General features: G+C 38.3%; 1 protein-coding gene across 1 annotated transcript in view; it reads right to left on the reverse strand.

Annotated features, from left to right (window-relative positions):
- Positions 1 to 876: 876 nt before the first annotated feature.
- LOC107847466 (F-box protein At1g70590) overlaps positions 877 to 25,950 on the reverse strand; it is a 37,170-nt gene continuing 12,096 nt past the window's right edge. The window contains exons 2-4 of the mRNA XM_016691738.2: positions 2,196 to 2,329; positions 1,624 to 1,806; positions 877 to 1,258 (exon numbers count right to left, since the gene is read on the reverse strand). Coding sequence (XP_016547224.2) covers positions 1,088 to 1,258; positions 1,624 to 1,806; positions 2,196 to 2,329 — 488 coding nt within the window. The 3' untranslated portion in view covers positions 877 to 1,087. The remainder of the gene's footprint in view (positions 1,259 to 1,623; positions 1,807 to 2,195; positions 2,330 to 25,950) is intronic.

Consider the following 25,950-nt stretch of genomic DNA (forward strand, 5'->3'; position numbering starts at 1 on the left):
TCAGAAAATAATTTGAACTTCATTTTGTTGATGTTTATAAGTTAGGTTGAACTTACTGTTGAAGTTCAAAGTTGTGAATAAAGAATTACAGCTTCATTTGATTGTTCATATGTTAGCTTGAACATGTGTTTGAAGTTCTTGTTGTAAAATACAATTTTACTAAACCCGAAAAATAGCAAACATTTGATTGGAGGAAAAGGCTTATTATGGGTATAGTCTATATTGTCGCACAGGAAATTGAAAAAACAACAAACATTTGATTGGAGGAAAAGACTTATTATGGGTACAGTCCATATTGCTGAGCACAAGAAATTGATGGCATACGCCCTTGAACTACTAACTAAATGCTTTGTGATTCTGGTGCTATCTAAGGGAATAACAGTAAATTCTTGTTTATTCTGATGCCATTGTTTGAATTTGATAGTATTAGCTTCAACAGTGCATCCCATAGTTGTGTTTATCCTTTGTTTGACGTGTATCTGTCATTGAACATATATTAAATTAATTGTAAAAGTGTGATTTAACTTTCAACAAGTAAAAGTGTGATTTAACTTTCAATGATGAATGGATGACTTTCAACAAGTAAAAGTGTGATTTAACTTTCAATGATGAATGGATGATGCTGCAGCTCCCTTAATTAGAAGTCTCGGGTTCGAGCCTTGGGCCTGAAAAAATCCTTGATAGAGAGCGCTATCCCCCGAATGAGACCCTACCTGGCGCGAATCCAGATTAGTCAGACTTCAATGTGGATACCGGATGCCAAATGGAAACCAAAAAAAAAAAAAAAATTCAACGAAGTGATCCATTTTTATTTTTGTTTTTAGTGGACAAGAATTTTTAGGCTTTGCTTCTGGAAATATGCCAGAAATAAGGTACTTGAAGGAGTGAAGAAAGTCTTTCAAGGACATGCTCGTTTACAAGTTTGTAGTACAATTTTTGGAACTATATATTCCATACCCTTGCTCAACAATCCGTAAAGAAATGGTAACTTCTAAAGTGAAAAATTATTTACAAGAAAAACTATGTATATTTACACACCGTCTTGGCTAGAGAAAATATGCCTAGGCAAAAAAACAAGGAAACTCAATCAGCGGGATGAAGAAGGCAAAGGACGCCAATTATCAGCAAGAAGCATGGCTCTGTCACGACAAGTGGTGGACATCTCTTGAAATATAACATACTTGACGTGATCAGCTGCTGTCTCACCAGCACGAGTGGCAAGCTCCAAATACACCACAGCTTTCGTCATGTTCCCTTCCTGTTCAAGGTATGTACAGCAAGAGTCACGATAAGTTCAGAGATAAGTGAGTGAAAGAAATGAAAGGAAAAGAAAGAGAGATTTTCAAAAAAAGAAACAAAAGGAAAAGAAAGAGATTTTCAAAATCTAAGGTCTTAAACATGTCACACCATTTATGTGGCTATAAAATCATGTTCATTAAGGATAAAATGAGAAGTTTAAAGTTAAATTGTTTTTAAATGTAGAAAACTTTCTTTTTTAATGACTAGAAATAAGAGTAATGGAAAATGGATGCAGAGGGAGTATCGTTCTTCATACACTAGTTATATAGAAGATGAGAAGGGTTGGGGTAGTGCAGTGGTATAATTTATGTAGGTACTACTTACCGAAAATAGGTTCAGTCCATACTCAAACTGGGCTTTGCTATGCCCTCGGTCAGCTGCTCGCTTCATCCATTTCTTTGCTAACTTGTGAGATTGAACTAAACCTTCTCCAACTGAATAGCATATTGCTATATTGTACATAGCACGGACATATCCACCTTCTGCTGCCTTCAGATACCACCTTACCTGCATTTCAAAAAAGACACTTTCAGAAGCAAAGTTGTCAACGACAAATCCTGTCATCTGTACAGAAAGTCAAATACGAATAACTTTAAGCAGTCCCATGAAGCCAAGTTCAGGACCACTTTTCACAGTTCTTTTAGTTGAGGATAACGTTTTCAAATTTCCAGTTTGTGTATGATAAAGAATCCCCTTATATTTGCTAACTGATAATGCTAGCTGCTCTAGAATTTATCAATTAAATCTTGTTTCAATTAATTAACTTGACAGTTAAGAATTCCAAAATTCCAGAACCTTGAAGTATGATATGATCTAAAATTTGAACAATATTAATCGAAGTAACATTGTACATCTACTATACGAAGATAACGGTTAAGCAAATAAAATTTTCATACCGCTTCATGAAGATTCCTACTCAGGCCACGATGTTTATGTAAACAAAGGGCAAGTTGGTACTGAGCTCGAACATAGCCTGCAATGGCAGCTTTGTACAGCCATTTAATAGCCTCCTCATTGTCCGGTGGACTAGCTGCATAGAGTATAGAGGTCATTACTGCGCACATAGACACCATAATCAAAAGTAATAAAAGTTAATGCTAAACCTTGTAAAATAAATGCTTCCATTTGTGGTCAATAAACTTTTGACATAGAACTCTGTGAGTGCAAATCAAACGCGAAGTCTCGGGTGGGTAGAGTAATGGCAAACAGCTTTCAAAAGCACGAACCCATCCAACCGGCCCAATTAAAAATTGGGTAAGGATATTATCCATTTCAAAAATTGATATTTGATGGATAAAATATGGGTCTTAAGATCCCAATCCTTCCAGACCCATATAACCTACTGCAAAAAGGGACTTGCTCGTCGCTACTGAAAGATTACTCGCAAGTTCTACAAACAAGATCTAGCAGTTCATGTTTTAGCATTAACGTCGACTTCTATGTTTTTATTTCTTTCAGCTTCATTTCTAATTAAATGTGATCATATCGGGTGCAAGTATGAGTTGTATTTGACAATATCTTGCTTTAGGTGTTACTTATTTTTCGGAAAACGGTCAAACATACCCTTCAAGTATTGAAAATGATCCTAAAATACCCTCCTTCCACCTTTGGGCTCTAAAATACCCCTTCATCCACCTATTTGGCTCTATTTACCCTTCCCCTTAACAGAAACTTTTACAAAAATTATTATTATTTTCATTTAATATGTGGCACTATCCTATTGGTTGGAATTTAATTAATTAATAACTTAATAATTCCTAAACTCAACCTGGATCCCAATTCAAATAACCCCACCAAGTGGCCTAATATTACTATACTAAACTATTATTATTTTCTCACTATCTTGAGTAAACCTAGCACTGAACTACTTGATACCGTCCAAATTATTGGAACGGATATGAATATCAAAACTAACTCATAACTTATACCTGACAAAACTATTTAACCATAAGCACCGTCATTGCTTGTATACTGTTTAGATACTTAATCCTTTCTTCAATTTCATTTTTGTCTTAGCTAGTCTTGAAATTTAAATGTATTTTCTCATCTTCAGTTACTAGCTTCAAAACTCCCTCAACCCCCCCCCCCCCCCCCTCCCTCTTTCAATTACTAGTTACAAAACTCCCCCCTTCCCTTTGTAAGTTGCTCAGACTACTTTACCAATGGTGATTTCGGCACTAAATTTTATTTCTTTAGTACTTATTGAGAATCTTATCCCACTTACTGATCTGATATATACTTTAAAAATCTACTTTAAAATGACTTGCCAGTTATGATCATAAAAAGGTTCTATTTTCTCCTATATCCCGCTGTAACTCTTTAAACTATTCCCGTCTTTACAGTTATTACTAAAAAGTTCCTTTTTTCACAACTTTCTTCGACAAGAACCGTCCAAAGTTGGAGACATTCTGTTCCAGAAAACACATTGTTCCACAGACCCACCCCCACTCCCAACCAACCAAAAAAAGGAAAACTAGCTTCTTGAGCTTTTTTTAAATTGTTAAAGGTAGGTGGCTGTTTTAAATTGTTGAAGGTAGGTAGCCTCTTGAGCATTATACTCACGTATAAGTGCTGCAGAGGTCCTCCAAAAATCTGTTTGCTTTCTGAGTTTCTCCACCCTTGCACGTAATGGTTCTCTACGAGAAGGTAAAGTTCACAATTTTCAACAGTTGAAGGGGAACTTGCAACCAACTAAATTTTATGAGGGGCTCCACAACTAAATGTCTCCCAACTATTAGTACTACTCGTTACTTCCCCCCTTAAACTATATTTCAACAGCAACAACAAACCTAGTGTGATCCCACAATTGGGGTGGGGGGAGGGAAGGATATACGCATACTTTACCCCTACCTTGTGAGATAGAGAGGTCATTTCAAATAGACCCTTGGCTCAAGAAAAGCATTACCAAAAAAGGGTTTGACAAATACAAGAGTAAAGGCTATGGTAGTAAAAATATACTACGTATTAAAAAAAAAAAGTACTGATAGCAAAAATAGTAAAAATAAACCAAGTAAAAGAAACAGCAATAGTAATACAATTGAGCCGCTAAAATATATCCCTTTTGAATGTATCTGCCCCTATGAACCTGATCCATACAAGTCTTTCTGTTTGTTGGAAGCAATATATATGATACATAACCAAAGGAATGCTTAAAGTGCATCCATTACTTCACAAACGACCTTTCCAGTAAAAACAACGATCTTTCCCTTGTGTTCGGCTCTAGAAGAAAGCCCAAAATCTAGAACTTATTGTAGACACGTAAATTTGTCCCTCCCAAAAACCGAATTTATCCATTTACCCCACCTCATTTTAATAATTTTCCACAAAATGACAAAAATAACCAACTCTCAATAACAACCTATCCACCTCACACCTTATCCTAACTACCACTACCCTATACCCCCTACCCCACTTTTTTTCCACTCACAATTCCATTCATTCAACGGATGCACCACACACTCACTGGAATAGACTCCATTTTGACATAATTTACATATACTCACTCATCATCACTCTCACAATTCACACACAGCTTCTCAATATACTCACGTACGCACAGAATACACACAAGGGATTCCATTTTTCAGTTGATAGAGAATTGATACTCACAAGCAAATCACAACACCACACACTACATAGAGTAAAAACGCACGCGCACACACACCGCCATACGGGGAGTTACATACACACACTGAAAGAGTAGAGAATCGAGAGAGGGAGAGAATTGGAAAAAGGGCGAAAGATTAGAGAATCGAGAGAGAAAAGGACGAAAATAGAGGAGATTTTTCCGGCGAAACCATCAACTCCGGTTTCTGACCAACACGCCACCAGCTCCGGTTTCCAACCAAAACACCACCAGCCCGACCCCATAATCCGACCAAATCGACCAAGTTTGATCCATTTCAGTCCAATTCTGGCGAAGTCTGCCAGAAAACGGTTGAAACAGTAACGGGGTGTGCGAATTCGAGTACGGGTCTATCGTTACTTCGCGATTTTGGTTTGGGTTGGCGGAAATAGAACAAAAAGGGTTGGATCGAATCTGGATTTATACGTTTTGTTGAGGTTTGGTCCGAGATTTCGATCGCGGTTCTAGCCGAATGAGCAATTACACTTGAAAGCTTGAATTCAAGGTCCATTTCTCCTCTCGTTCTTTATTTTTATCTTGAATTTTATCATTGTTGTGGGTGTGAATGACTTGCGTGTTTAACATGCTTGAATCTTTGTTGTGTGTTGGTTGATGTTGGATTTGGATTTGAAAAATTGAATTGATAGTCGAAGAATTAGTTAATTATTTTGAGAATGAAATTGAGAGGCGGGACTTGAAAATCGATAAAAGTGAATATTGTTGTATTGTTTATTCATTGTTGATGCGGAACGTGATAGTATCATGCTTTAGGCTGAAACTGGTAGGCAAATACTAAGTTGGGTAGGCAAATTCTAGAAATTAGCGATTGTGGAATGATCGAATGTGTGTGGTTGAGATTGTTTCATTTTGCCGCTTGAAATTGAAAAATGTATTCATTTAGCCGGGGAATGCCCCGAGGCCATCTGTACTTATTCACCGGGGTATGCCCCGAAGTATCTTGTACGCGGAAGACCGATCGTGATCAAGACCCGAGTCATCAGGTAAAGCATAGTATAGGATAGATAGAATAGTTTAGGTTTTAGTTTCAGCATTTTTTCGATTTGTAATAAATTGAACTGGACACTATTTTTTGCGTTTTGAACTTTTTAGTTGTTTGTTTTCTTTTTTTGTGTGTTTTGTTGGTTTATACATTCCATAGTGTCATACTAGCCGATATACTCTACAGAGCGACCGTGGTCGAACCATGGGATCGAGGGGTGCTTAACACATTCCCCTCGGTCAATAGAATTCCTTAATCAGAATCTCTGTTCGTGAAACAATTTTGAAAGAGTCAAAAAATCGTTTTGAAAAGGATTTTCAAAGGTGACTTAGCACAACAGAATATGCTAAGTGGAGATTCTGAATTTTGATAGTCCTTTTCGGAACAAATTGTTTTCTTTTGTCACTTAATAATGAAAACATTTTGAAATTTAATTTCAATTCTTTTTGGTAAAAAGGGGGTGTGACAACTCTGACGACTCTGCTGGGGACTTTTCAGAATTCGAGCTTTATTTTGAGTTGTATCGGCTTAGTTTGACACTATAGGTGTATAAATATTTTGTTTGTGTTATTATTTTATCATTGTTGAGTGCCTACGTGCTACATGTTTACAGTTTTTCTCTTATGTGTTACCGCTTTATATCTGTCATCATGTGCATAACCCGAGTCATTTATGTCGCAACAAGTTTTGTAGTACACGTTTGTACACGACCTCTAGTTGAGTCACCCTTATTTTAGGAGGGGGAGCCGCCGGGTGTATGGAGTGGGTGGAAAGCTTTCCGTAATAGCCAGCTTATTATTTCTTTTTAATGAAGGGTTAATTGGTAATTATAATCGATTATTAACGGTAATTAAGGAAATTAAAAGTGGACAAGCCAAAAGCCTTCTTCAGTTTCAGCTAATAACGTTATAAGTCTTCTACTAGGGCTTTCTAATCCTATTATTTTGGAGAGCAGCAGCAAGCTGCGTAGGAAAGGAAAAAAAAACAGAAAGCAACTAAAGAAATTATTCAATCCCTCTTTTTCTTTTGAACTGGAAAGAAATAGCTTTGAAGAAAGTTTTCGATTGTTCATGCGCGGTGATAGAAAGCTCGAATAATAGCAAGTTCATAGTCAGGTATGAAATCTTATTGTTATTGTGTACTCTACATAGAGGTTGCTATGATTTTTGGTTAAGAAGTATTTAACTATGGCTTAAAAAAAATAATGGACCAACCATGTAGTAATGGTCAGTAGGCCTAATGGATGATGATTAAGATTGTCTAATCACTCACTGCATCGTGTAGTATCATTGATAATAGAACCAAGAGAGAGTAGAGGGGTCATATTAGTTTTGCGGGACTTCTAATTGTTTCTTAGCATTAATTGGTCTTTATCATGTTAACTGCTAGTTCGTGAAAAAAACTATATGAGCATGTTGGATAACCCAAAAGTTAATGAAAGAAGATTATTTTTTTTTTTATTATTTAAGGAAAGACTAGAAAAGAGAGTTTAACCATTTTGTAGGTAGACAGATATAATCTTCTAAGATAAAGTTAATTTGTAACATGAAGATGACTGGGCAAATCTCCTTAATGTACAAATGTATAGTTTTTGAGTGGCAGAAGAAAGAAAGAGATAAACATAAGATGCTTGGATAGTTCTAGTAGGTATATTGAGAATTGATCCCGAAAAGTATAATTGATATTATTATGTAATACTTTGTTTAGATTGATCCTATTGGTCGTTATTCAGTTGATGTTCTACACACTACAAAGTTGGAGAAATTGTCGTTAGCGAGGTAAGTGAGACTTTAAGCTTTGATGCTTGCTTTTCAAATTTGTTTTATAAAAATTATATTTTTCTGCCTAGTCCATGAGTTGGGACAAGCGTGAACTTGGTAGAATATGTGCCTCTGACTAGCTGTGGGTATTTATTTTGTGAAGTGTATTGAGAATCAGTTAGAGGTGAAATGTGAGGTGAGGTTGGGGCGTTGAGTATATTTTCTTCGCTGCCACTATAGTCTCTAGGGGCATACATAGCTGTCGTAATATGTTAGGGGCATTACTTATACTGCCGTAATATGTTAGGGGTTTGTACATGCTGCCGTAGTAGACTTTTGGGGCATTATATATGCTGCCGTGGACTTGTCGGGGTGCTAGGCCGATCACCTTCACTGCCGTTTATGACAAGTCATGAGAGTGGATTGAGTTGAGATATAGAGTGACATTTTTGAACTTCCTTTTGAATCTTATTAACATTACCTTATGAGAGATATTATGTAAATATTATTTGTGTATCTTGTATTTTCTAACACTTGTTCCAGGGGTATTAAAGTAGCGAGTCGAGGATCTTACTGGGTTATATTTGCATATAGCTCACTCCTTACTTGCATATCTGCAGATACGGTTGCGCAGAGAGAGACTTGTGGCTGACGGTCTTTACTTGTGGATTCTGTTGCTGAGGTGAACCTTTGCATTATTCATAGAGGTTGCCATCCAACTTTAGTCATTTTTAGATTGTATTTCTTTTCGTTGGGTTTGTATGCCCGAACGCTGAACTCATGTAACTTGTTTAGATGCTCCATGGTCTAGTGTGGGGTTTGGGTTAGAGATTTGTTATCTAAACTACCGTTGTTTTCGTAAATCGTTATGCGATATCTTGTTGGATAATTACCTTGCGATAATGGTTATTTTCATGCATTTAGAGTTGCTTATTTTTTCATTTCAGCGTTTATAGACATTGTGAATGTATGGGGAATTGGTTCTCCTGACAAGTGTTGTTAGCGGGAGCCAGTCACACCCATGAGGTTTTTGGGACGTGACAAGTTGGTATCAAAGCTTAGGCTTTAGGTCCCGGGTCATGGAGCAGTGTTTAATAGATTCTTGTCCATGGATATGTAGGCGCCCATACTTATGAACTTGAGGCTACGGAACATCTAGGAAGTTTCCCCTTTTTATTCATTATTCGTGCGTTGAGTTGAATTAATTCTAACCTTTAAATATTGTTTCGCAGATGGTTAAGAGACGTGGTTCTTCCTCCGCTAGTCGATCTAATGCACCTGCTGGATGTGGTGCTGGACAGGATCCTACGCGTGGGGGTGGTCGAGTTGGGTCTCATCCAACTAGGCCTCGAACAAGGATGCAGACAGGTGCTCAGTCTGGAGTTGGGAACGGGCGCCAGCCCCAAGTTGTGGCTTCTCAGCAAGCACAAGACCAAGTTGATCGAGATACTCCAGCTACAGTGCCAGTTGTTGCACCTACTGTTACATTGCCAGCAGACGTGGTGGTAAGAATCTTGAATGTACTTGAGGGATTGGTGCCTAATCAGGGTCGAACTCCAGCTCCTCAGACTATTTCGCAGACGCAAGCACAAGTTCAGTTGAATGTTGCAACCTCTCAGGCACCCTACCAGTTGATCATTCGGTTGCAGCTGGAAGGCAACCCTGAAGAATTTCATGGATCTTATGCCACCGGAGTTTAATGCTACATCATCTTCTGTTGAGCCTCAAAAGTTTTTAGATCGATGCGAGAAGATACTGACTACCTTGGGACTGAAGGAGAATCATGGTGTAGAATTTACCACTTTTCTATTCTCGGGGTCGCCCAAGGCTAGGTGGACTTCTATTTTGAGGGGCAGACAGGCAGGACTACCACCAATCACTTGGTCAGAGTTTTCAGCTATGTTCTTGGACAGATTGATTCCCTTGAGCAAACAAGATGACATGAGACGCCAGTTTAATGAGTTACGACAGCGATCCATGACAGTCACTGAGTACGAAGCTAAGTTTACTAAGTTGTCCAGGTATGTCCCATCTTTAGTTGCAGATAAGACGATTTGTGGATGGACTTGAGGCTCGTTATCGTGGTCCAGTGATACGCGATATGCGTAATGGATCCTATTCTGAGGTGTTTGACACTGCTCTCCGTTCTGAGTCCGATTATAAGATGGAAAGGATTAATCGAGAAAACAAAAAGGCACATAACTCAGGTGGATTTAGTGGTGCTACGTCTGGGAACAAGAGTGGTTTTGATCGTGGAAAGTCTAGGCCAACGCAGTCAGAGTCGGTGGGCCAATCCTCGAGGAATAGTTATCCAGCTAGACAGGGGCAGCAGCAACAGACACAGAGGAATGGTAGCGGTTTCTTTCAGTCCGGGCAGCATTCGAAATGTTCTAATTGTGGCAGGAATCATAGTGGACGTTGTTTTGGAGTTGGCGATCCCTGTTATACTTGTGGTGAAAGAGGGCATATTGCCAAGTTTTGTCCTGAGGGAAATTCTGGTTCTAGTCAAACTACTGCTCAGATACAGAGAGATGTTGCAGGAACTCATGCTCACACCCAGCCAGCGAGGAACACTCCATAGGGTGCTCGTGGACAGGGTCGACAGGGTACTCAGGATTCGCAGACAACAGGTGGACCACCGAGATTCTTTTCTATGGCTAGACAGGACATCGAGGCATCTAATGCAGTGGTCACAGGTATTATCACTGTAAACTCTCATAAGGCTTATTCTCTTATTGATCCAGGTTCTACGTATTCGTATGTGTCCCCATCTTTTGCTTTATTCTTAGAGAGAAGGATTGAGACTTGTTGAGCCATATATAATTACGACCCCAATGGGGGAGACCTTATCAGTGGATAGAGTTTATAGAGATTGTGTGATATTTGTTCAGAGTTTATAGAGATTGTGTGATATTTGTTCAGGGTAAGGACACCATAGTTGATCTACTTGTGTTGCCAATGACTGATTTTGATGTGATTATAGGTATGAATTGATTGGCATCATGTTACGCTTTGGTTGATTGTTATGCTAAGCTTATACGTTTTGATATTCCTGGAGAAACACCTTTTGTGTGGAAAGGTATGACTCCTGTGACTCGGCGAAAGATAATATCCTATGAAAAAGCCCGCCAAATGATTAACTGTGGGTGTTTGGGTTTTATCGCTACCGTTCATGACACTCGAGCAGAGCAAGTTTTTATAAATAATGTTATTGTTCAGGAGTTTATTGATGTGTTTCCAGATGATTTGCCCGGGTTACCTCCGATGAGAGAAATTGAGTTCAGCATTGATTTAGTGCCAGGGACTCAACCTATCTCTATTCCACCGTACCGTATGGCTCCTGCTGAGTTGAGGGAATTGAAGGTTCAACTTCAAGAATTGCTTGATAAGGGATTCATCAGGCCTAGTGTGTCACCTTGGGGTGCACCTGTGTTATTTGTGAAAAAGAAAAATGGCACGATGAGAATGTGCATTGACTATAGGCAGTTAAATAAGGTGACAATCAAGAATAAGTATCCCTTGCCTCATATTGATGATCTATTCGATCAGTTACAGGGTGCTACCAACTTTTCTAAGATTGACTTGAGATCGGGTTATCATCAGCTGAGAGTCAAGGCCTAAGATATCACTAAGACGGCTTTTCGGACCAGGAATGGACATTTTGAATTTTTAGTGATGTCTTACGGACTGACTAATGCACCTGCAGCATTTATGGACCTCATGAACAAGGTATTCAAGCTGTATTTAGATCAATTTTTTATTGTGTTCATTGATGATATTTTGATTTACTCTCGGAGTGAGGTGGAACATGAACAACACTTGAGAGTTGTGCTACAGACACTTAGAGAACACAAGTTGTATGCCAAGTTCAAAGTGTGGCTGTATGCCAAGTTCTCAAAGTGTGAGTTTTGGTTGGGCACGGTTTCCTTTTTGGGGCATGTGGTGTCAAGAGATAGGATTCATGTTGATCCAAAGAAGATTGAAGCAGTCCGAGATTGGCCTCGACCTAGTACTGTTACAGAGATACGTAGCTTCTTAGGTATAGCTAATTATTATAGGAGGTTTGTAGAGAGCTTCTCAAAGGTAGCTGCTCCATTAACGCGCTTAACTCAAAAGGGTGTCGTTTTAAAATGGTCGGATGAATGTGAAGAAAGTTTTCGAAAATTAAAGACGGCATTGATTTCGGCTCCAATTTTGACCTTACCTACGGCAGAGAGTGGTTTCACTATTTATTGTGATGCATCTCGAATTGGGTTGGGTTGGGTTGGGTTTTAATGCAGAATGGTAAAGTGGTGGCATATGCTTCTCAATAGCTAAAGGTCCATGAGAAAAATTATCCGACTCACGACTTGGAATTGGCCGCGGTCGTATTTGCACTCAAGATCTGGCGTCATTATCTTTATGGTGAGCCGTGTGAAATCTATACTGATCACAAGAGTCTGCAGTACTTATTCAAGCAAAGAGATCTGAATCTGAGACAACGACGGTGATTAGAGCTACTTAAAGATTATGATCTCACTATCTTGTACCATCCTAGGAAGGCTAATGTAGTAGCAGACGCTTTGAGTAGGAAGTATATGGGCAGCTTGGCCCGATTTGTTGCCGAAAGGCGACCTTTGGTTATGGATATTCAGTCTTTAGCCAATCATGGAGTTCGAATTGATCACACCGTGCCTGGCAAATTACTTGCAGTTATGGTGGTTCAGTCATCCTTAGTTGGGCAAGCTAAGACTTGCCAATATGATGATCCCTACCTTGTTGGGATTCAAGATCGAGTGTTGAATAGCGGTGTTAAGTCTTTTACTATTGATGGTGAAGGTGTGCTACGTCGTCATAGAAGATTGTGTGTTCCCGTTGTGGGTGATGTGAGACAGCTAATTCTTGATGAGGCTCATAGCTCGCGATATTCCATCCAACCTGGTGCTACGAAAATGTATCAAGACCTGCGTGGATTGTACTGGTGGAAAAGTGTGAAAGTTGATATTTTGAAACATGTGACTAGTTTAAATTGTCAGCAGGTTAAATATGAACATCAAAAACCTAGCGAAGTGATGCAAAAATTGATTATTCCAGAGTGGAAGTGGGAAAGGATCACGATGGATTTCGTTGTCGGGTTGCCAAATACTTTCAGGAAGCACGACTCTGTTTGGGTGATGGTGGATAGACTTACAAAATCTGCCCATTTCATACCAGTTCGAGTTACTTATAGCGCGAAGCAGTTGGCAGAAATTTACCTTCGGGAGATAGTTCGGCTTCATGGTGTGCCTATCTCAATCATATCTGATCGAAGTGCACAGTTCACTACTGAGTTCTGGAGATCTTTTCAGAAATCATTGGGTTCGCAAGTTGAGTATAGCTTTTTATCCGCAGACCGACGGACAATCTGAACGAGTTATTCAGATCTTGGAGGACATGCTTAGAGCTTGTGCTATTGATTTTGGTAGCCATTGGGATGACCAGTTGCCTTTAGCAGAGTTTGCTTATAATAATAGCTATCAGTCGAGCATTCAAATGGCACTATATGAGGCTCTATATGGTCGCAAGTGTCGTTCACCAGTTGGCTGGTTTAAGCCCGGTGAAGCACAGTTATTGGGTTCAGATTTAGTTCAACAAGCATTGGAGAAGGTTGCAGTGATACGAGACCGACTAAAGACGTCACAAAGCAGGCAGAAGTCCTATGCAGATAAGAGGGTCCGTGACTTGGAGTTTGAAAAAGGGGAAAAAGTATTTCTGAAAGTTTCTCCCATGAAGAGAGTTATGAGGTTTGGCCGGAAGGGTAAGCTAAGTCCTAGATATATCGGTCCTTATGAGATTTTGGACCGAATTGGATTGGTGGCATATAGGCTTGCTTTACCTCCGAGATTGTCTGCAGTTCATCATGTGTTTCACGTGTCTATGGTTAGACGGTATGTTAGTGATGATAGCAATAAGATTCAGCTAGAGGATGTCGAGCTTGATGAGAATTTGACTTATGAGGAAAGCCCGATAGCTATTCTTGATAGGCAAGTACGACAGTTGAGGTCGAAGAAGATAGCTTCAGTCAAGGTATTATGGCGTAATCATCCAACCGAAAAAGCTACTTGGGAGTCCTCGAGGAGATGCAAGTTAGATATCCTCACTTATTTGACACTTCAGGTATGATTCTAGACCCGTTCGAGGACGAACGTTATTTTAAGTGGGGGAGAATGTAATAGCCAGCTTATTATTTCTTTTCAATGAAGGGTTAATTGGTAATTATAACCGATTATTAATGGTAATTAAGGAAATTAAAAGTGGACAAGCCAAAAGCCTTCTTCAGTTTCAGCTAATAACGTTATAAGTCTTCTACTAGGGCTTTTCTAATCCTATTATTTTGGAGAGCAGCAGCAAGCTGCGTTGGAAAGGAAAGAAAAAACAGAAAGCAACTAAAGAAATTATTCAATCCCTCTTTTTCTTTTGAACTGGAAAGAAATAGCTTTGAAGAAAGTTTTTGGTTGTTCGTGCGCGGTGATAGAAAGCTCGTATAATAGCAAATTCATAGTCAGGTATGAAATCTTATTGTTATTGTGTACTCTACATAGAGGTTGCTATGATTCTTGTTTAAGAAGTATTTAACTATGGCTTAAAAAAAATAATGGACCAACCATGTAGTAATGGTTAGTAGGCCTAATGGTTGATGATTAAGATTGTCTAATCACTCACTGCATAACAAAATCATCCCAACCTTTTCTTTTCTATACAGTAGATACGTGTAGTATCATTGATAATAGGACCAAGAGAGAGTAGAGGGGTCATATTAGTTTTGCGGGACTTCTAATTGTTTCTTGACATTAATTGGTCTTTATCACGTTAACTGCTAGTTCGTGAAAGAAACTATATGAGCATGTTGGATAACCCAAAAGTTGATGAAAGAAGATTATTTTTTTTTCTATTATTTAAGGAAAGACCAGAAAAGAGAGTTTAACCATTTTGTAAGTAGACAAATATAATCTTCTAAGATAAAGTTAATTTGTAACATGAAGATGACTGGGCAAATCTCCTTAATGTACAAATGTACAGTTTTTGAGTGGCAGAAGAAAGAAAGAGATAAACATAAGATGCTTGGATAGTTATAGTAGTGATATTGAGAATTGATCCCGGTATATATAATTGATATTATTATTTAATACTTTGTTTAGATTGATCCTATTGGTCGTTATTCGGTTGATGTTCTACACACTACAAAGTTGGAGAAATTGTCGTTAGCGAGGTAAGTGAGACTTTAAGCTTTGATGCTTGCTTTTCAAATTTGTTTTATAAAAATTATATTTTTCTGCCTAGTCCATAAGTTGGGACAAGCGTGAACTTGGTAGAATATGTGCCTCTGACTAGCTGTGGGTATTTATTTTGTGAAGTGTATTGAGAATCAGTTAGAGGTGAAATGTGAGGTGAGGTTGGGGCGTTGAGTATATTTTCTTCGCTGCCACTATAGTCTCTAGGGGCATACATAGCTGCCGTAATATGTTAGGGGCATTACTTATGCTGTCGTAATATGTTAGGGGTTTGTACATGCTGCCATAGTAGACTTTTGGGGCATTATACATGCTGCCGTGGACTTGTCGGGTGCTAGGCCGATCACCTTCACTGCCGTTTATGACAAGTCGTGAGAGTGGATTGAGTCGAGATATAGAGTGACATTTTTGAACTTCCGTTTGGATCTTATTAACATTACCTTATGAGAGATATTATGTACATATTATTTGTGTATCTTTTATTTTCTAACATTTGTTCCAGGGGTATTAAAGTAGCGGGTCGAGGATCTTACTGGGTTATATTTACATATAGCTCACTCTTTACTTGCATATCTGCAGATACGGTTGCAGAGAGAGACTTATGGCTGACGGTCTTTACTTGTGGATTCTGTTGCTGAGGTGAACCTTTGCATTATTCGTAGAGGTTGTCATCCAGCTTTAGTTATTTTTAGATTGTATTTCTTTTCGTTGGGTTTGTATGCCCGAACGCTGAACTCATGTAACTTGTTTAGATGCTACATGGTCTAGTGTGGGGTTTGGGTTAGAGATTTGTTATCTAAACTACCATGGTTTTCGTTAATCGTTATGCGATATCTTGTTGGATAATTACCTTGCGATGATGGTTATTTCATGCATTTGGAGTTGCTTATTTTTTTATTTCAGCGTCTATAGACATTGTGAATGTACGGGGAATTGGTTCTCCTGACAAGTGTTGTTAGCGGAAGCCAGCACGCCCATGAGGTTTTTGGGACGTGACACTCTCGCAGCCACTATCGACCATACGCTCCCCCGAATAGCCTTGTTAGTGGACCCCAACCTAGGTCCGCCTTTAGGTCACGTTTATCTGGATCATATTGAAACCTAGCGGGACCCACTTGGTCCTTTGTAGGAGACTCACCCCTAAAGCATTCTTACGTGTTAATTGTTGCATCTTTGAGGGTAACAGGGTCATTTGATGGACTGATTTGGGAAAAACATGTGCTAGAATAAAGGAGTGTGTGTTTAGGCAAGGAAAAAGAAAAGAAGTGAGTCAAAAAAAAAGAGTGTTGTATCATTTTTTTAGAGTTCTTTATGACTTTAGTTTTTCACAATCCAAAAATTCAAAAAAAAATTACCTTTTGGACTCATTTGTCAAAAAAACAAACATCAAAAAGATTTTTCTCTTTAGCAAAGCTTTCATAATGCAAAAATTTCAAAAAAAAAAAAAAAGGATTTTGATGAGAGGGGTGTGGAATTTGATGCAACAACAACGGTTCACCAAATTATAATCAGAATGGCTAAGGAGTTTGGGTTGGTATTTCATGGATATGAGAAGGAAACACTAGAGCTTTTCATGAAAATTGATAGCAAGCGACATGGAGTTTCAACAACACAAGCAACAAAGAACCTAGAACCCCAAAAAAGAAAGGAATCAAAGAACTGAAGAGCCTTGAGAGGGGGAGCTGTTTTGTGAGCAATGGAACAAGAAGTAAAGCGGGGTGCTTCATTAAGCAAGATCAATGAAAGTCAACATTATATCATGAAACATTAGGGGGTTGAATCAACAATCACAAAGAATGTTGATTGAAAATTTAACTCACATGTGGAAGGCTAAGGTTTTATGTTTTCAAGAATCAAAAGTCGAAGGTGATAGTAGTGCCATTATCAAAGAATTATGGCCTAATAGATGGGGCAATTATGTACAATTGGAGGCTAGTGGGACTAGAGGGGGCATTATAATATTATGGGATAGCAGGGTATGGGAAGGGGAGATTAGTAGTTTGGGTTCATATTCCATAACATACAAGTTCTCTGACAAGACTCAAGAACTCAATTGGCATTTGTCATACACTCCAAATAACACGACAGATAAGGAGGAGGTTTGGTGGGAATTAGCAGGTGCCAGAGGACTATTTACCGGGCCATAGGTGGTGTGTGGGGATTTTAATACTGTCAGATTCCCATCAGAGAAGAAGAATGCAAACAGAATCACTAAGGCAATGAATGACTTTTCAAAGTTTATTGAAGATATGGTTCTAATAGACTTGCCCCTATCAGATGGAAAATACACTTGGAGAAAGGGTGATAGGCGAGAAATAGTTGCCTTTCCTGGTTTCCATGGATTGGAATGAGGGCTTTAGAATTATTAAAAAGCAACAATGCACAGAATCACTTCTGATCATTTCCCTGTGATGTTGCAATGTGGTAATTAGGATCCTATCAAATCCTATTTTAAGTTCGAGAACTGGTGGTTACAGACTGAAGGCTTCAATGAACGGTAAAAGGGTGGTGGAATTCATTTGTGCGTGAAAAGAGGCCTGATTTTGTTTTGGCTTATAAATTAAAAGCTTTGAAGGACAAGCTTAAGAAGTGGAGCAAAACGCTACAGGGAAACTTGATATTACAGAAGGCTAGTGTACTCTATCAACTTGCAGAATTGGAGAAGATGCATGATCAAAGGAGCTTAACCGAGGAAGAGTTGTATGCAAAAACATCTTTATCAGTTGAATTTGAGGAAATCGCAAAACATGGGGAGGTGGCCTGGAGACAAAGATCTGGGGCTCTTTGGTTGAAACAAGGGGATAAAAACACAATTCTTCCATAGGACTGCAAATGCTCACAAGAGATATAACAATATTGATAAGTTGATAATTGAAGGGGATATTGTGGACAATCCAGCTAATATTACAAGGGAGATTGTTTCTTTTTACCAAAAGCTTTACACTGAGACGGAGAATTGGAGACCTCTAGGTAATCTTGGTAACTGCCCTAGGATTACTCAAGAGGAAAATTAGTTGTTACAAAGCCCTTTCGGTGAATAAGAAATTTGGGAAAGTGTGAAGTCTTGTGCTGGAGACAAAGCTCCACGACCCGATGGATTTTCCATGGCATTTTTTACTCAATGTTGGGAGGTGGTAAAAACAGAAGTGGTTGCAGCAGTACAAAACTTCTATGAATAAGGTGTTTTTGAAAAAAACTTTAATGCCACTTTTGTGGCTCTGATTCCCAAGAAAGTGGGTGCAAAAGAGTTGAAAGATTTTAGACCTAGTAGCTTAATAAGTCCCTACTGTGTGGAAATACACTGGGTTTGTTGTTGTTGTTATTGTCGTAGCTTAATAGGTAGTTTTTACAAGATTATTGCTAAAATACTAACCGAAAGACTCAAGAAAGTGATGAACAAATTGGTGGGTGCGCAGCAGATGGCCTTCATCAAGGGTAGACAAATTATGGATGCAATTCTAATTGCAAATGAATGTGTGGATGCAAGATTTAAAAGCCAAGAACCTAGAATTGTGTGTAAACTTGAAATTAAAAAGGCGTAAGATCACTTAAACTGGAATTACTTACTGGAAACTTTGAGGCAGTTGGGATTTGGTGGTAGATGGGTCAGCTGGATTAGGTGCTGCATTAGCACAATAAAATTCTCAATATTGATCAATGGTTCACCAGCGGGATTTTTTCAATCTCAGAGAGGCTTGAGACAAGGAGATCCTCTATCTCCTTTCCTTTTTATCATTGCAATGGAGGGGTTACATGACCTGCTGAAGACTGCTCAGACAAACAAATGGATACGGGGATTCAAGGTAAAGTCGAGTACTGAGAGCGAGTTAGAGATTTCACATCTACAATACGTTGATGATACTGTTGTATTTTGCGACGCCGATTCTGAACAGGTGACAATATTGAGGGTAATCTTTATTTTGTTTGAAGCTACTTTTGGCTTACATATTAACTGGACCAAAATTTTTATTTTTCCAGTTAATAAGGTAAACCAGATTCAATCCCTGGCTGATATTCTGGGAGGCAAAATAGGAGAATTACCAACAACATATTTGGGGATGCCTTTGGGGGCCAAAAGTAAGTCAATAGAAATTTGGAATGGGGTCTTGGAGAAATTTAAAAAGAAGCTAACTGGAAGAGCCAATATCTCTCAATGGGTGGTAGGCTAGTTTTTGTTATTAGTTACTTTAGGACTGCAGTATTTATTTATTTAGTTTATTTCCTGTATTCCTTTTTTAAGTTATTAGGACGTAGTTAGCATGGTTAGCATCATGACTTTAAAGTAGGGCCCTTATCTATTTCTGTTTTTTTTAGAACACTTTTATGTAACTTCTTTTTCACAGAAAGTACAATTCTCTGCACAAGTCTCTCTCAGTTATCTTCTTTCATTCTCCTGCTTCTTTTTTGTAGCAATCTAGACATCGTTTGCAAAGTGTTATGTGTGATTTGTCTGCTTAAAACTAATATTTGGTATCAGAGCTTTCATCTTAAGGGATCTATGATTGAGTTGGAGAAGACATGGATGCAGAAACCAGTTTCTCACCAATCGGTCCGCCGATCTTTGATGGAGATAACTATCAGGTTTGGGCAATACGAATGGAGACGTACTTGGATACTTTAGATCTATGGGAAGCTGTGGAAGAGGATTACGATATTCCAACCCTACCGAATAATCCCACCATGGCTCAGATTAAAGCACACAAGGAAAAGAAGACAAGGAAATCGAAGGCCAAGGCATGTCTATTTGTTGTTGTATCGTCAACAGTTTTTACACGAATAATGTCTCTCAAAACTGCTAAAAAAGTATAGGATTATCTTAAAGAAGAGTATGCTAGAGATGAGAGAATAAAAGGTATGCAAGTTCTAAACTTAATTAGGGAATTTGAATTGCAAAAAATGAAGGATTCTGAAACAGTGAAGGAGTATTCAGATAGGCTTCTTAATATTGCAAATAAAGTGAGGCTACTTGGCTCTACACTTGCCGACTCAAGAATTGTTGAGAAGATTCTGGTAACAGTTCCTGAAAGGTATGAAGCAACAATTACAACCTTAGAAAATACTAAGGATTTGTAAAAAATTAGTTTGACGGAGTTGCTCAATTCCCTGAAAGCTCAAGAGCAAAGAAGACTCATGAGACTGGATGTTACAACAGAAGGGGCTCTTGTCAGTAAGCACCAGGTTGACAAATTTCCGAAGAAGAAAAAGAATCAAGCATTGAGTGAAGGAGAAACATCAACAAACAACAAAGGTAAAGGAGGAAGTGCGAAAAAAAACTTTCCCCCTTGCCATCATTGTGGAAGAAAAGGCCATCCATCATTCAAGTGTTGGAGAAAACCTGATGCTAAATGTAAGAAATGCAATCAACTTGGACATGAGGCGGTGATTTGCAAAGGTAAAGCCCCGCAGCAGGAAGCAAATGCTCAAGTTGTTGATCAAGAAGAGGAGGATCTTCTTTTTGCTGCAACATGCTTCTCAAGTAAGATCTCAACAGATTCTTGGTTAATTGATAGTGGGTGCACTAATCACATGACTCATGAAATGAGCTTATTCAAGGAGTTGAAGCCCACTAAAATTTTCAAGGTTAGGATAGGAAATGGGACCATCTTCCTGTCAAAGGAATTGGAACCATAGCTATCAAGACTGACACAGGTATAAAGAAGATTTCTAAAGTTCTTTACGTTCCTGATCAAAACTTGCTAAGTGTAAGACATCTGATGGAAAAAGGATTTAGACTTTTCTTTGAAAATTATCACTGCCAAATCAGTGACACTGCTGGAAATGAAATTTTCAGCGTGAAGATGAGAGGAAGGAGTTTTTCCTTTAATTCAACCCAACAGAGAAGGAGCAACTTGTTTATTCCATGAAGGCAGATGTAACGAAAATCTGGCACAAGAGACTTGGTCACTGTCATCTACAAGCACTATTGTTACTGAAGAAGGAGGATATGACAAGAGGATTACCAACTCTTGTTGATTGCTTACCAAGTCGTCAAGCTTGTCAATTTGGTAAGCAGAATAGGAAGCCATTTCCTAAAGCATTATGGCGCACTTTTCAAAGGTTGCAATTGATTCATACAGATGTTGCAGGACCTCAAAGAATACCGTCCTTTAATGGTAGTCTTTACTATGTTATATTCATTGATGATTATACAAGATTCTGCTGAATTTTTTTCATGAAATACAAATCAAAGGTGGCTGGAATATTTTGGAAGTTCAAGAAGATGGTGGAAAATCAAAGTGGTTGCAGAATCCAATCCCTGCGTTCTGATAATGGAAAAGAGTACACTTCTGAAGAATTTAACAAATTTTGCGAGGAAGAGGGTATTTCTCATCAGCTTACTACTCCATACACTACGCAACAAAATGGAGTTAGTGAAAGGAGGAACAGGTATATAATGGAGATGACGCGGTGCATGTTGCATGAAAAAGAGTTGCCAAAAAGTTTTTGGGCTGAGGCAGCTAATACAGCCGAATTTCTCCAAAATCGGCTTCCCACTAAAGCGTTGGAGAGTAAAACTCCATTTGAGGCTTGGAATGGATTCAAACCATCTCTAAGCTTCATTAAAGTATTTGGTTGTGTTTGTTTCTTTCATGTACCACAGGTTCAAAGAGACAAACTTGATAAAAGGGTCATTCTGGGAATCTTTGTGGGTTATAGCTCATCCTCCAAAGCCTACAAAGTTTATGATCCACAAACAGGGAAGATGATTATTAGTCGGGATGTGCACTTCAATGAGGAAGAGAAATGGGACTGGAAAAAACAATCAGCTTTCAGTCAAAGCTTCAGAAGAGCAGACATCCAATCAATGGCAAATGAGTTAGTAGATGATCCTCCAGTTAGAGATACAAGATTACTTTCTGACATCTACCAACAAAGTAATGTGGCAGTTTGTGAGCCTGCAGGGCACAAGGAAGCGCTTCAAGATGAAAAATGGAGAAACGCTATGGAGCAGGAGATAGTAATGACCAAGAAAAACAACACTTGGGAGTTAGTTGACAGACCGAAAGATAGAAAGGTCATTGGAGTAAAATGGGTATTTCGAACTAAGCTTAATTCTGATGGTTCTATCAACAAATACAAGGCTAGGCTTGTCGTCAAGGAATATGCCCAAATATTCGGTGTTGATTACTCGGATACCTTTGCTCCAGTAGCCCGACTAGATACCATCAGAATGTTGCTAGCAATAGCAACACAAAGGGGCTGGAAAGTGTTCCAACTAGATGTCAAATCTGTTTTTTTAAATTGTGCACTGCAGGAAGAAATCTATGTAGAGCAGCCCGAGGGTTTCATTGAGCAAGGTAAAGAAGAAAAAATGTCTACTTAGAAAGGCTCTTTATAGATTAAAACAAGCCCCAAAAGCTTAGAATAGCAGGATTGATGATCACTTATTGAGTTTGGGGTTTGTTTGAAGTTTGTCTAAAGTTACTCTTTATGTCAAACACAAGGAAACTGATCAGCTCATTGCTTGCTTCCCTTTATGTTGATGATCTCTTGATAACAGGAAACAATGTGCGGCTGGTTGAAGAGTTTAAGAAGAAAATGATGCAAGTCTTTAAGATGACAGACCTAGGACTAATGACATACTTTCTTGAAATGGAAATCACGCAAGGTTGCAATGAAATCTTTGTCTGCCAAAAGAAGTATGCTACGGAGATACTTAAGAAATTCCATATGGAAAATTGCAAGGCAACAAGCACACCGATGAATCCAAAGGAGAAGTTGAGCAAAGAGGATGGAACTGATAAAGTTGATGAAGGAAATTTCAGAAGCTTGATTGGATGCTTGATGTATCTCACTGCTACACGACCCGATATTCTATTTGTTGTAAGTCTTTTATCTAGGTTTATGCATTGTGCTTCTAAAATGCATTTGCAAGCAGCAAAAAGAATTATAAGATACATCAAAGGTACTGTCGAGTATGGGGTCAAATTCAAAAAGTGTGAGAATTTCAAGTTGTGTGGATTCTCAGATAGTGATTTGGCTAGGTCCACTGCTGACATGAAAAGTACATCAGGATATTGCTTCAGTTAGGGATCAAAAATTTTCTCTTGGTGTTCCAAGAAACAGGAAATTGTGGCACAGTCCACGGCGGAGGCTGAATTCATTGCAGCAACAGCAGCAGTAAATCAAACCATATGGATGAGAAAGATATTTTTTGATTTGCGTATGGAAAAAAAGGTTAATACTGAGATTCATGTTGATAATCAAGATACAACAGCTATTTCGTATAACTCAGTGTTTCACGGGAAGACTAAGCACTTCAACATTAAGCTTTTTCTCTTGAGGGATGTGCAGAAAAAAGAAGAAGTGATTCTTGTTTATTGCAAATCCGAAGATCAGCTTGCAGATGCATTTACGAAACCCCTTCCTGTCAGCAATTTTAAGTTCCTAAGGCAACAACTTGGAATTTGCAGCTCTTAATGCAAAGAGTGTTATTAGTTGCTTTAGGACTGCAGTATTTATTTATTTTATTTCCTGTATTCCTTTTTTAAGTTATAAAGAGGTAATTAGCATGGTTAGCACCATGACTTTAAAGTAGGGTCATTATCTATTTCAATTTTTTTAGAACACTTTTATGTAACTTCTTTTTCACAGAAAGTACAATTCTCTGCACAAGTTTTTCTCTCTCGGTTATCTTCTTTCATTCTCCTGCTTCTTTTCTGTAGCAATCTAGACATCATTTGCATAGTGTTATGTGCGATTTGTCTGCTTAAAACTAATAGTTTTGATCAATTCAGTCCTTGATGCTATGCCTACATATATGATGTCATTATTTCCATTACCTGGGAATGTCTTGAGCAAGATAGATGTATTGAGAAGGAACTTCTTGTAAGAAGGACACAACGACAAAAAGAAGTATCACCTGGTTAAATGGAGATCCATCACCATCAGCAAGAAGGAAGGGGGATTAGGCATTAAGAATTTGAAATCCCAAAATCAAAGTTTGATGTTGAAATGGTAATGGAGATTTGCTAGTGATGAAGAATCATTATAGAAAGAAGTGATTAAGGAAAAGTATGGCATGGAAGGTAAATGGACAACCAAGACTGTGGAGGGCCCTTATGGTGTTAGTCTGTGGAAGTCGATCAGAAATTTGTGGCCTAAACTCATGAACAAGGTAAGCTTTAAAGTTGGAAACGGCATGAAGACATCCTTTTGGGAGGTTAAATGGCTAGGTCAAGGAATTCTGAAACAACACTTTCCGGATATCCATATTTTATCTCAACAACAACAAGCAACAATAGGGGCGGTATGGAGCAACCAGGGGTGCAATTTGATCTTTCGAAGATCCTTGAATGATTGGGAAATTGATAGGCTAACAGAGTTCTTCAACACTCCACAGTTATTTACAGGGACTACAACTTCGGAGGATAGCATCAAGTGCCAAGGAAATAAGCAAGGAGAATTCTCCGTCAAGTCAGCCTACAAAGAATTCAACCTGTTCAACAATCAGTGTTGGCCTTGGAAGATGATATGGAAAGTCAAAATTCCCTATAAAGCATCTTGTTTTACTTGGTTATTAGCTAGAGGAAAAGCACTCACAGAGGACAATATGTGCAAGAGGGGTCATCATCTATGTTCCAAATGCTTTTTCTGTGGGGAGAAAGCTGAGACAATTAATCATCTATTTCTGCACTGTGAACTGACTAGACAATTATGGAGGATGTTCCTCAACTTTAGGGGGATTCTATGGACCATGCCAAGTAATATAGTTGATGTTCTAGCATGCTGGAACAAAGAAAGCAGTAATACGATTCAGAAAATGAGATGGAAGATTATTCCAGCTTGCATTTGGTGGACAATTTGGGAAGAGAGAAACCAAAGATGTTTTGAAAACAAAGCCGACCATCTCCAGAAGATTAAGATGAAATGCTTAGGGTTGTTCTTTTTTGGGTGTAAAGCAATATGTTTAGAATATCAAGAAACAATCTTTGATGTATTAGAATCCTTGTGAGATGACAGAGAATCAAATGCTCTATACTTTGTAATCTGTAATTAAGGGGTGTTACACCGTTTATGTGGTTATATATAAATATACAAATATGTTACCTTTCTCAAAAAGAAAAAAAGAAAAAATTGGTAGAAGTTTTGTCCATTTTATATAACGAAAATATCAAAAAGATTTTTCTTTCATAGTTGTTGGTGTCATTTTCATATGAAGTATCAAATTGAAAACCCAAAAAAGATTTTATTGGCATTTTTCCTCGTTTGTTTGCGGTCGTATCTCTCAAGTCAGGGTTTAGTTGGTTATTTAATCTCTAATTGTCCAATCTGGACGAACTACACACACCTAATTCTCCTCTCTAGGGAGTGAGATACGTAGGCAGCCCTTCGTGAGTTCAATGATCTTATTCAAAAAATTCAAAAAAAAATTCTTCTCTTCATTTAGAATTGGTGTTTCAAATACATCTTTAAAATAAAACTACAAAAAGATTTTTCTTTACTCGCTTCAAGTTTCATTTTCGTATGAAATTAAAAATCGAAAACCCAAAAAGATTTTTCTTTGGTAATCATAGGTTTCATTTTGTATAGGAATTTTAAAACTAAAAAATTCAAAAAGATTTTCATCAATTCTTTTGACAACAACAACAAACCCAGTCTGTTCCCACAAAGTGGGGTCTGGGAGAGTAAGATGTACACAGTCCATACCGCTACCTCCGAAGAAGTAAAAAGGCTGTTTCCGATAGACCCCCGGCTCAAGAAAGTGTGAAGATATTATCACTATATACAAATCATGTTTTATGCTTCAGTCTACACATAAAAATCTACCCAAGGAAAGCAAAATATCAACAAAGACAATCCTCATGACTGTTCCCAGATGGCTATGCTACAAATTTGCTAAAACCTTCAATAATATCTCTAAAATTACTAGTGAAGCACTCATCTGTGTTTACCATTCTCCAATGGTAAACATGCACATATTTGCAGAAAGGAGAGTGCTGGTAGTATGAATAAACCAGTTTATGATTACTGGTTTTGGTGGCTGGGCTAGTATCTCATCTGTGTGAAGCTCGG

The sequence above is a fragment of the Capsicum annuum genome, chromosome 11 (genome assembly GCF_002878395.1).
Source record: "Capsicum annuum cultivar UCD-10X-F1 chromosome 11, UCD10Xv1.1, whole genome shotgun sequence".
In the NCBI taxonomy this organism is placed as follows: domain Eukaryota; kingdom Viridiplantae; phylum Streptophyta; class Magnoliopsida; order Solanales; family Solanaceae; genus Capsicum; species Capsicum annuum.